At 39.0% G+C, this 12,713-nt stretch overlaps 2 protein-coding genes across 3 annotated transcripts in view; one reads left to right on the top strand and one right to left on the bottom strand.

The window, feature by feature from the left end:
• LOC121427725 (D-beta-hydroxybutyrate dehydrogenase-like) overlaps nucleotides 1-5,961 on the top strand; it is a 9,165-nt gene extending 3,204 nt beyond the window's left edge. For both annotated transcript variants that reach the window (XM_041624260.1, XM_041624261.1), the window contains 6 exons: nucleotides 1,184-1,308; nucleotides 2,001-2,123; nucleotides 2,621-2,724; nucleotides 3,632-3,704; nucleotides 3,929-3,990; nucleotides 4,829-5,961. In XM_041624260.1, the coding sequence (XP_041480194.1) occupies nucleotides 1,184-1,308; nucleotides 2,001-2,123; nucleotides 2,621-2,724; nucleotides 3,632-3,704; nucleotides 3,929-3,990; nucleotides 4,829-4,972 (631 nt within the window). In that variant the 3' untranslated portion in view covers nucleotides 4,973-5,961. The remainder of the gene's footprint in view (nucleotides 1-1,183; nucleotides 1,309-2,000; nucleotides 2,124-2,620; nucleotides 2,725-3,631; nucleotides 3,705-3,928; nucleotides 3,991-4,828) is intronic.
• A 3,248-nt stretch (nucleotides 5,962-9,209) lies between these two features.
• Nucleotides 9,210-9,863, bottom strand: LOC121427981 (uncharacterized protein K02A2.6-like). Its single transcript, XM_041624559.1, has one exon. The coding sequence runs from the start codon at nucleotides 9,861-9,863 to the stop codon at nucleotides 9,210-9,212; it is 654 nt and encodes a 217-aa protein (XP_041480493.1).
• Nucleotides 9,864-12,713: the final 2,850 nt, after the last annotated feature.

The raw sequence follows: 12,713 nt of genomic DNA on the forward strand, positions 1-12,713 counted from the left end.
ACATTTTAATTTTGTTTTATCATCCCCGCAAGTTCGACCCTAAACACGTAATTTTCCTAGCGAAATAGATACCCTTATTAAAATTATTTTTGTGTTTTTGACACCCTTATCACGTTAAGTACGTAACGTGCCCTATCGTGAAAAAGACATTCCTTTTACGTGTTTTTTTTTTGGTCGCGCATGGTATCCACTCGTCAATGTAAGTGGCCCCGGGGCCCCGAACCATGTAATGCCTACACTGTTAAAAAAAACCCAGATTTTAAAGGGGAAAAAACAAGATTTTACAGAAAGCGATACACAGCAAAATCTGTGGTGTTAACCGGTGTACACAGAGGACCACACCAGTTATTTTACACCGGTTTTAAATTGGTGGTGTTAGTTTTACACCTATAGGTGTTATTACAACACCTTTTGTTGTTACATTTTTACACTTTGGTGTTATGTTTAATCTCTAGGGTGTAATTTTAACACCTCAGGGTGTGGTCCTCTATTAACACCAATTGTTGTCAGTTTTAACAATGGTTTTACAATTAATGTAACAGAATCGTTCTGTAAATTCATAAAACATGATTTTTTTCTGCAATTTAACAGAACAGGTTTGTTTAAAAAGTGGAAAAGGGTGTTTTATCTAAGAAAATTTGTAAGGTTCCAAATACCAATTTCCTGTAATTTTACATCATATAATTTAAGATTAAGCAATCTAGTAAGATTACAGGTGTTCTCGAGACTCTGCTGCAGGAACTTTTTTAAGGATTAATTTTCTAACATTGTATATATTCATTTTCTTTCGTCAATCAAAAGGAAATACTAAAATGTAGATCCATATATTTCAGAATTGCCATAAAGAGGCTTTTTCACTCTACTCTGAAAGCGGTTTCATTTCTTTCGTCGGATTGAAGCATCGATTGTCTCTTGAAACAAAAATAAAACAAAATCATTCATTTCACTTTTATCCCTCAAAATCAAATTGAAATGCAACCATCACCTCGTTTACGAACTTTTAGTTGAATTTCGAAGCAACATTTGGCCCTTTTTTAATCATTCATTTTTGAATAAATTCATAAAATTTTCAGAACACATTCACATTTTAAATCAACGGTTTTCTTGAATATAACAACGATAATCATTATAATATCGACGTACTTTTAAGTTGTTTTTTTTTATAATAATTTTGTCTTGATAGTACCTACAATGTTCCCGCCACTTACCTATCTGGAGACCTATCACGTGATGATGACGTCATAGGTTTATGCAACAAGATACACTCTCAGCATCCAGGAGGAGTTGATATTTTAGTCAATAATGCAGGTGATATATATCTTATTTTTATGTAAACTTTTGCTTGAGAGGAACCCACCCAGCTTGGGCCGCGGAACCTGCCCGGGCGCTGGCGGGGGGGGGGGGGGGGGCTCATCCCCTTTGCTATTTGAAAGAATTTTCACCTCAAACTTATTTTGTCTTTTTATTCCTATATTTTGTCTTTTTATTTCTTTGAAGTATTTCAATGATTTGTAGATGTAAACACCAGGGGCCTGTTGCATAAAGCTTTTTACCTGAGCAAACTGTGGTAAAAACTGGAAACTATAAGGTTAGTCTGATTTCTGCCATTGACTTTAACACAGGACAAAAACTCCAGTAAAAACAACCTGAGTTTTCTCAGGTAAAAAGTTTTAATCAACGGGCCCCAGGATTTTTTTAAACCAAAATTTGACGAGCAAAAAAAAGGGGGGGGGCAAGATGAAGGGGATTTGGGTCAGGAAAAATTGAAAAACGATTTCCAGGGGGTGCTGCCTATGGAAAATAACACACGCAGCACCCCACCCCCAGGGAAATCTTGGAGGTGCTTCGGTACCCCAGCACCCCCACTTCCCAGGGCTATGAGATGTAACTTTTTTTGTCAATACAGTCATGACAACGTGTAAAAGCGTTTAATTCATATCTGCTTCATATCACCAATTAGTAATCCTTTCTTATTAAAATTCTCTTTTCGCGACATCAAGGTTTTCAATACGTAAGTCGGGTAGAAGAATTCCCTCTCGATAAATGGAACAACATGATATCTGTGATGCTGACTGCTCCATTCCTTCTCACTCAAAACCTCCTACCGGGAATGAGAACGAAAGGTAAAAAAAATAATTGAATCCTCTCAAATTTTCAACTACCTTATAATCACCCACAATTTCCCCTTACCCCTCTCTCTCTCTCTTGAAATTTACACCATATCTTTCATTAAGAATATCGTGAATTACGAGATATTCTTGATATAGAATTTAATTATATTTAATGATATTGATTATATTGATTTAACTTGACATGTATGTTAATTTAAATTGCTTTCAAATATGTAATTTTTTTCCAATATTGAATTTTGTTCATGCTATTGTTTATTTAAATTGAAACAATCTATCTTGTACTTATTTGTATCATTTTGAAGAATAAAAATAAATTTGAATTGAATTGAATAGATATATATTGGTTCTGCTATCAATTAGACATGAAGAAATAAAATGGCATATCAGGGAGAATAATATTTCTAAAAACCCCACAAACATGACAAATGTATTTGATATAATTGTATATCAACTAATCTTTTAAGCTCTTTCAAATGATTTGTTTATAGGATGGGGCCGAATTATCAATATTTCTTCTGTACATGGCCACGTAGCTTCTCTCAACAAAATAGCTTACGTCACAGCTAAACATGGCATTCAGGGATTTACAAAGGTAATGAACCTCCCCCTCTATTTTTTGAATTTTCCCCGGGGGGGGGGACTTACATTGACGAGTGGATACCATCATGCGCGACCAAAAAAAAACACACGTAAAAATGATGTCTTTTTCACGATAGGTCACGTTACGTACGTAGCGTGATAAGGGTGTCAAAAACACAAAAATAATGAAAAAAGAAAAATGCAAATTTCGTAAGGAAAATTACGTGTTTAGGGTAGAATTGCGGGGATGATAAAACAAAATTAAAGTGTTTTATAAAGGATGTCCCTTTTGCCCCCAACACTTCGTCTTTAGAGTCCGATTTGCGCGAGGTGTAGAAGGTGGGGTTGTACTAACCCAAATAAGGTAAAGCCGACGACCGAAGGACACGTAACAATAAAACATTCCTGTACTTGTTAAGGGGTTCATTTCAGGGAATATTTGCCAAGAGTATCGTTTTGTTTCCAATACTCGTTAAGGGTAGGGTTTCACATGCCAATACTTGTTAAGGGGTGCATTTTCAGAATATGGAAATTACGCGTTTAGGGTGCTTTTCGAGACCCCATGGTCGCGCATGGTATCCACTCGTGAATGGAAGTGCCCCCCCCCCCTCGGGGAATTTTCATAACTGGGCCAAAAATAACGTACATCATACATTACCAAACTCGTTTGTTTGAAATAAATCAGCTTTTAGGCAAGATATCCTATTTGGGTTTATCCAGCATTGTGTTTGGCAAAGAACGTTAATCGTTGGTTTATGGAGGCAACCGGCGGTATAAACGGAGGATGGGGACGGGGGGGGGGGGGGTGGGGGTGGGGGGTGATGGATTGATCTGTTGGCCCATTGCTTTTTTCAGGTTTGGAACGCTTAACACTTCTGAGCTTATATGGTAAACAATTCAATTTTTTCTTTGATTTTTAGGTTGTTGCCTTGGAAACGGCAAGGTCAGGGGTCACGTGCAATGCTTTATGTCCTGGATGGGTCCAAACAGAACGTAAGATGTTTCAAATATTATTTTTAAAAGTCTGAATCTTAAAAGACGGTGAATGAGATGGATTTTTTTTTAATTCGACGAAAAGTGCCAGTAAAAAAAGAATCACATATCAAAGTGATTAGTAAGACTGAGTGAAGAAAGAATATTTATCTAGAGAATAGACATGTTCTTACGCAAAATAAAATTATTGACTTTTTTCTTTTTGTTTTTGTTTTATACTACAGTTTTTGAAAAGCAAGTAGATGAAATATCGGAACAGAGAGGGATATCCTGGCAAGATGCGAAGGTAATATTTAGGCGATGGTCTTCTTAATGAGAAAATACCCGGAAAAACACTGCATACACAAAATCGTGTAGAAAAATCCAAATTCAGAGCATGGTAACAATGATGGTGGCTTCCAGAGAAAAATAAAATCACTATGAACGAGATTAAATTGATCATATTGTTACGTCACCAGTTACGTTCACAGCAGTACCCATTTTGATGGTTTGATAGAATCAAATCAACATTATATATATAAATATATATAATATATATAAGATGATAGATCATAAATTTACTTCAGTGGATGCATTTTGCGATTTTACAAAAAAAAATAAATTAACATTTTTCCTTTTTGCTGTGAAACCATTTTCATGCAAGGAATTTACTGAATATAATCATTTTGCACGTAAAACGGGTATGCAATCACAATTTTTTTTTAAATAAAGTTCAAGGATTTATGAAAAATTGTGGAATGGTGTCTGAAATACACAAAATGTGTCTTTTTGTATTAAGGGAGAGTTTATTGGCTTTGAACCAGTTTGATACTTTATCGGTTTCACAATTTACGATAATGTTTAATGAATTAATGTTTCTATGAGAATAAAATATATTGGTGTCGTCGGCAAATAAAACGAAGGACAAAATAGAGGAGGTTCTTATAATGCCGTTAATATAGAGTAAAAATAAAAGTGGGGCTAAAATGGAATCTTGAGGGACACCACATCGAACTAAAAGATAATGAGAGTCGCAACTGTTAACATTGAGCTGATCAAGGGGCTTATAAGAAATTATGTTAATCCAAGTTAAATATTGTTGTTATGTTTGTTATTGTCATTGGTTATTTTTTGCTATGTTTTAGGAGGTTCTGTTGGAGAAGCATCCGTCTAAAGAATGTACCACTATGGAGCAAGTCGGAGAAGCAGTCAATTTCATCTGTTCATCGGCTTGTGACAACATGACTGGGTCATCAATGGTTCTAGATGGTGGATGGACTGCGGTCTGAACTAGCTATTGGGACCCAAAGAGCAGGATGTCGTGCTAATTGAGCTTGAAATAGACGCTTGATAACTACTCTGAAATACAGTATATGCTTACTCTGAAATATATCTTTTAACTTGCCTGTGATAACGTGACTGGCTCATTGTTCTTGATTGAAGATGGACCGCGGCAGCTACGGGACCCATGGATCACTAGGTCGTGATCATGGAGTTTTATGTAGAGACTCTTTAATGACTGAATTGTGTTCAGTCGAAAATCTTATGCTTATTTTGCTTGTGATAAGTTTGAGTTGATTAATTATAATTGGTTCGTGATAGAGGACAAACCTTTTTAATATATTTTATGTGACAATTATAATATTAAGAAAATAATATCATATTTCAATCCTTTCAGAGGCCGCGGAAAACCCAAATGACCATCTTTTTGTAATTATTTGAATGGTTACCCCCCACCCCCACTTTCAAAACCGTTCCTTTGTTTTTCTTCCTGGTTATCTTGGTGTTGAAAATATTAGGGGTCTATGCGGATCTTCAAGCCCCCCCCCCCCATCTATACGCCAGAGAGTGGAAGGGGCAAAGTACTGCTCTTAAAGCTCATGTTATACTTAAGGGTCTAGTTCTTTCCCCCGTCGAGCAAGTAGAAATATGAGATATTTTCTTGTGTGTTTTTGGTATAGGGGCGCGTCTCATAAGACTTACACTCCGTGATAAATTTTCCATTATTGTAACTACGAGGCCGTCATTATTTTCACGCTCACGATGGCGGTCTCCTGCACTGATTCGTTTAAACTGTTTTCTTTTCATTGAATATTGCTTATTGTTGATATTTATTGTTCATTGGTTTACTATGACTATTGCTTAATTGCTTTGTAAAACTTAATTGTATCACCTACATGTTATGATGCATATCTATCCTGAGTGCAGAAATAAAATAAATAAAGAATAAAAAACAAACGTAGAAACCGTTAAATTAATCGGCTTATTGGTCCCGGTACCGTGGAATTTACCATAATAGTAAAGTATGTATAGTTGATATATAAAAGGAAGGTTATTGGCGTACCTAGGATTTTTTTGTGCACAAATTTATCATTGAAAGCGAGGATGAAACACAATATAATCTGTAGCTTTCTGACAACCTTTTATTTCATTTCAATTATTAAGAAATCTCCTAAGATTCGATATACAGAAAATAAAATGTATGAACAATATAAAGTATACAAAAATAATGGAGCAGCTATAGCTACATAGGCCATTGACCATTTTGAACTTTCAAAACATGCTGGGTTTCAATCACCACAATTAATTATACTAGTGAAGTATATTTTTATCTCGCAATCATAAACATATTCGTATTTAACAAAAAAAAATATTGTAGAGAGAGTGAGGGGGGGGGGCTCTTAAATGGAAATGGCATAACGCACGCTAATGATTTTGAGCGTTGCAAATAATTCACTTTTTAACCTCTCACATAAATATCAATGTTTCATCTTCACAAAAGAAGGCTTGACAATAGGCATTTGTATTCGATGGATCAAAGTGGGGGGGGGGGGCAAGCACCCCTCCAAAAAAATCCCCGTAGGAAAAAATCCCCTCTTTTCAAAATGGATTTTTTTTTTTCAAAATGAAATGTGCCCTTTTTTAAAATGAAATACTATATTTAAAATAAAACATAATACATTTTAGGTTAGAAAATCACAAAATTTGTGGCTCGCGTTTCGGTCTCGCATCAATAATAATATGGTTTAGTATAAGGTATTAGTCCTTTTCATGGTTACACAAATGCGGGATGTCCAGTTTTGAGGTTGAAATATTATATATTTTAGCTCGTCTTTCGCGCTGGCATCAATTATTGTTTATTAAGGCTAATTCTGCTCCTGTCATGGTTACCAAAAGTGCTTAGAATATCTTCAGGTGAGATTTCAATTTTCGTACTCGCATCAATAATTGGTCTGCGACCCGATTTCACAATAAAATGTAGTAGAATTTGAAGCTTATGTTGAGAATTGGAATATCTTACTGTGTAATGTTCTAAATCATCGTACGAATTCCATGTTCAAATCTGTGACTATGCTCCCATCCTTATTAGAATAAAAGCAAATTTAATAAGTAGTCGTAATGACGTCATAGCAGTCGTGCGATTGGCTACGATTTGAAATTAATTTGGCCTTTACTCCAAAATAAAGGCTTGGAATCTTTTAAATTGGTTCAAAGATATTAGTATTCTTTCAATTATTTTTAACCTCAAATAAAGTGATACATTCCATTCACATTTTCAGAAAATTAGCATAATGCTATTTGTTCTAAAATCGGACCACGAACAGTCGTAAGGTGTGCGGTGGCCTTAAGATAATCATCCTCTTTATTACAAAAATGCTAATAATTTCCAGTTTTCAGGTTTGAATATCACACATTTTTGGCTCATGTTTTGCACTCGCATCAATTATTGATCATTAAAGTAGTCATCCTGTTCCTGGCTAAATAAAATGCCGAGAATGTCCAGTTTGCTGGTTCGAATATCACAAATTTTTATTTCGCTCTTTGTGCTCGCATCATTCGATTAGTGAGATGTATAGCCCGTAACCTATTCATGAGTCACTGAATGCAGTCTTTAAAAGGTTCCTTTTCTGGTCAGTATATTAAAAAAAATAGATCGCGCTTTGCGCTCCGTTAATTCTTTATGGATTTTCATCATTTTTTCATGATTACAAAAACTGCTCGGAATGTTTACTTTTCATGTCTTATCAAATTTCCAAAAGTTTGAGCTCGTGATTCGCGCTCATAACATCTCGCAAGGATGCCCTTTCAATTGTATTTGCCAATTTCTGGCATACAAGTGCCTAAATGGGTTCCTGTACCGTTTGTCTTTATCCAGCAGATGCTGAATCAGCAATGTTCACAGCTGTTCGCGCTCACAACATCTCGCAAGGATGCCCTTTCAATTGTATTTGCCAATTTCTGGCATACAAGTGCCTAAATGGGTTCCTGTACCGTTTGTCTTTATCCAGCAGATGCTGAATCAGCAATGTTCACAGCTGTGGAGAAAGCAGAACAGTAGAAGTAGGTTTTAGAATCCTCTATCTCCCCCCAAGCCTTTGGCACGACGAGAAGCGATGAAAAACGAGTCGGTGGCAAAGATGAAATTCCTGTCCAAAAAGCAATGTCCATTTCAAAAAGCTCCTCCAAATAGTTAACTCCAAAAAGTAGAAGAAAAACAAAAAAAAACGTCAAAATAACCGGAAACACGAACACTAGCAGGAACAGAAACGCGTAAAACAGAAACTCCAAGAACACAAAAAGGACGTCATAGCACGTTAGAGAGACATCTCGTAGTCCGAGTGCCATGCAGGTTTACTGGCCCGACGGAGAGATCGCCTGGGCAAAGGAGCTGGCGTGGCAGCAGGAGCGATGCCGTCATCCTCAGGCGATGGAGCAGGGGAAGGTGGTCGAGAAGCCACTGAAGGGGAAGCTTCACGAGGAACCGCGGCTGGGGCAGCACGGCCGGCCGGGGATGACAAGACATCAACAGGGTCCGGTCGGCGGGAGCCATCGGGTTGATCCGTCACCGGTGATGGACAGACGTCGGTGATGGGCCCAGGTTGCTGTCCAGGAGATGGGGTGGGCGCAACCGGACACGGTGATGGTGATTGTAGTTTGCTTGACACATCAGCCGGGGGCAAGGTCGACGGGGCAGATGAGGTGTCCGGTTAACTGCGGGTACAAAGGTCATCTTCCACCGTGGAAAGGGCCGATGGACCGGAGTGTAATGCCGTAGAAACTTGCGATTCCGTAGGGTGATACGGCCGGATCCATCAACACGGACTAGATATTGGTCATGCTGCCGTACCTCAATCACCACGCCGGTCTTGTCCCATTTCAGAGGATGCGGCCCTGTTTGGTTTTGAACGCGGACGTGGTGGCCAACAACAAGTGGAAGAAGCCGTACGTTTGGTGTGTTCCTTCCAGCGTTCTGCTCCCTTCATGTGACGGTTGCGATGGGCCTCTTCCCTTGCCTGTAGGGTCTCACACCAGGTGTTGTGTTGCTTGTACCTACCAGGGACAATAGGAATAAAGTCCTAGCTGAATTGGGAGGCCAAAGACACACATTGCTGGGAGAGCTTCGTGTCACTGTCCGGGGTGTTGCGATACTGAAGTATTCCCGTTGAAAGTGATCCGTATCAGGGGAACCACTAGTGCCCGTGTTGCTCATGATGAGGCGCTTGATGGTCTTCACAGCAACCTCGATCAGCTCGACAGTTGCTGTGGGGGAAATGCAACAGAGGCAAGACGATGATGGATGCCCCAATCCGAAAGGAAACGACGTGAAGCTACCGCTGTGAACTCAGGGTCTCCATCAGAAGCCAGCTCATCGGGGATGCCAAAGGTACGTGGCGAAGACACGACGGATACATGTGATGAGTCCACTCGCCCCCTGTGCAGATCGCTCGACGATTGGCCAGTTCGAGTACCTGTAGGCCCTACGTCCTCTATGACCAAATAGTTGCATCCTTTGTAATGAAAATAGTCTGCACAGATACATTGAAAGGGGAAGGCCGGCGAGATCAGGGGAGCCGGCGGTGCACTGGGATTGGATGGGGCTATCCGGTTACACTGAGTGCATCCTGCACGTAGGGCTCTGATCGCGGGGGTGATGCCAGGCCAGAAGACAGAAGCTTCAGCACGAGCAGTCATCGAGGTAACCCCTTGGTGAGCAGCATGCAGGTGGGTCAAGATCTCATCCCGGAGGGAAGGAGGAATGAGTACACGATCATTGAAGAGGATAACTCCATCAACCGAAGAAAGTCCATCACGAAACTGGAAATATTCACGCAGTGGGTGGGGAAATGCATGGCGATGTTCAGGCAAGCCAGACTCGATGAGTTCAAGGAGGGTCTGCATGTTGTCATCACTCGCTGTCGCAGAACGCACTCTATCCCATGTAACTGATTTGAGGTGAATAGAGTCCAAGGCACACATAGCACGTTGACTTAACGTGTTGTGCAGACTTCAAAAGAATCAGTGGAAGGGTCCGAGGTCCGAAGGCCCCCCATGAGCGATGGTGAGTGCAGGAATGACAGGGGCACGACATCAACCATGGCTACGTCATCTGGGAGGTGCAACTTCTCTGCCTTGCTTCTCTTGCCTTTTGGGCTTTGCCCCCCGGCCCCAACGAAAATACCTTCAGCCGCCCCCTGCATGTACTTGCATGGCAACATTCTTAAAGGGGAATGAAACCTTTGGAACAAGATAGCTTGTGTGAAAACAGAAAAATCAAAGAAACAGATCAACCAAAAGTTGAGAAAAATCATACAAATAATGAGAAAGTTATGAGCCTTTGAATATTTCGATCACTAAAACTATGGAGATCCTCAAATTGGCAATGCGACAAAGATGTGTGATGTCACTTGTGAATAACCCTTCCCATTACTTTAGTAATATATTTCACTTAAATTGCCTCTTTTATCACATCTATCAGTAGATCACATGTTCTTTCTAGAGGAGGGCATGTAATACAGATTTTGAATGGATACACCACGGATAAATAATTTATATCGCAATAAGAAAAAGCAAAAAGAGACATTTTGAGGGTATTTTATAGTCCATCAAAGGGAAAGTTGTTCACATGTGACATCACACCCGGGGGGGGGGGCACTCAGTATATAATGCATATTGGGTATAAGTGCCGCGGAGGGGACCCCCATTTTTACACTCAAATAAGTTCCGTTCCAAGGCATTGCATTTTTGTCTTACTGAGAAAAAGAACAAAAAAAGCCGGGCATCACACATCCTTATCGAGAAAAAAAGAAGAAATCCGCTCCAAAGCTTCGCATATTTTTCGTTACGCCGTTCCGATCGTATTGATCTGCTACATTAATGAGCCGCAATTTTGGTGAAAAGCGGCCACAGAGCTCACCCGGCGGAGGCCGCGCTAGCTGCATGACCGTTCCATAGGGATGCATATACGCGCTCACACGCTGGCGATCCGTTCCAAGGACCCCCGTTTTCACAAACATTTGTCGTTCCGAAGCCCGTTCCCAGGACCCTCTTTTTTACAATAAGCCCGCTCCGAGGCCCCCGTTTTTTGTCTCGCCTGCGGCACATCCCCACCATTTTTTTGGTCGAGTGCCCCCCCCCCCCCCGGGCATCACACATCCTTGTCGTGTTGCCAATAGGTGGATCTCCATAGCATTAGTGATCGCAATATTCAAATACTCATAACTTTCTCATCATTTGTCCGATTTTTCTCAAAAGTTTCTTTGTTCTTATTCTTTGATTTTTCTCTTTTTCACACAAGCTATCTTTTTCAAAAGGTTTCATTCTCCTTTAATGTCATCAGATCGATTTTACAATGCACGTATGTTTTATTTACTCATGATACATTTACGAGACTTGAGCATATGACCCGAAATCTTGTGCACGGAGATCGAAAATGCGTTCAAAATAAATTTGACATATATATATATCGATATGGTACATTTCATTCATTTTACAACAAATCTTTCACTGGGAATGAACATATTCTAAAAGTTCGTCTGCTGCAAACTAAAGGCAAGTTGATTCGTATTTATATTTTTCTCGAATGTACCATACACAATCGTATTCATAGTTTCAAGTGTCTGTTTATGTTTTTAAAACCTGCAATGAGTTTCAATCGAGTAACAATAGAAAAACTAACAATGGCAACGGAGAGTTAAGATTTCACAAGCAAATCGAGACGTGGGGTGTTAGCCTAAAAATTAGACAGCCTTGTTATTTACTCGATGTCTAATTCGGGAATTATTTTGGAGTGGAACAAAGCAAGTTCGATAGCGATGTATGAAACTTTATTTTCCGTATTAAAAACACAAAAAAGCAAAACGGATGGATAGCCCATTTTCAGTTTAGTCGACATGACTATACCGATCTTCCATGGGGTCCGTATACAATACAAAGTAAAAAGTAAACACATATGAAAGAGCATAACATATACAGTAAATCAAACATAATAACAAAAGTGACATGATATATGTTGTTATGAGAAAAGATCATAAAATTAAAAAGTTTGGCAAGAATTTTATGAATCGGGTCGGGTCGTGTGGTCCAGGGTTAGAGCATTGGACTCATAATCGCAAGGTTGTGAGTTCGAATCCCAACTCTGCCATTGTCTCCACTTTGATAAAAAGGCCCGAGAGTGATATCTGTCGTCTATGACTGATTAACATAGACGTTAAATGTTTCATTGGTAATTGGTTATATACCAGCTTGGCGTTTACCAGCAAAATGCTGTCCTGCCGAGTTCCTACGGGAGTTACCACAAACAGAAACAGAATTCGGCTGCTGTCACGTTATTGAAAAAGGTTTTCACAAGGAGCAAGAAAAAATAAAATGAATAATATGAATGTACAATGAATAAAAATGAGTATATAATGATTGCAAACTGTCATAGTAACGCAAAATTCTGGTTCACGCACACAATTTTTAAGAGGACAACAATCTAAGAGCGTAAAAATATTGAAAGGAATTCAGGATAAAAGTACAGATTGCATTGAGATAACATCGAAATAGATATATAAAAACATGTTTATACACTGATTGGATTCATATGAGAAGTAAGAAATAAAAAGTATAATAAAAAGTAAAAAGGGGAATGCACTTTGTGGAACTATTTAGTCGGATAAGCTCAAAATCAGTTTGTAATTTAAAGTTTGTTAAAATAACAATTGGGAAATGGGGAAGAAAAGGAATACAATGGCGATAAAAAAGCCTACA

This window comes from Lytechinus variegatus, chromosome 14, assembly GCF_018143015.1.
Source record: "Lytechinus variegatus isolate NC3 chromosome 14, Lvar_3.0, whole genome shotgun sequence".
Lineage (NCBI taxonomy): Eukaryota > Metazoa > Echinodermata > Echinoidea > Temnopleuroida > Toxopneustidae > Lytechinus > Lytechinus variegatus.

Bases quoted from the DNA above. Each gene is read 5' to 3' on its own strand.
- LOC121427981 (XM_041624559.1), bottom strand. From the start codon at position 9,863: ATGCAGACCCTCCTTGAACTCATCGAGTCTGGCTTGCCTGAACATCGC.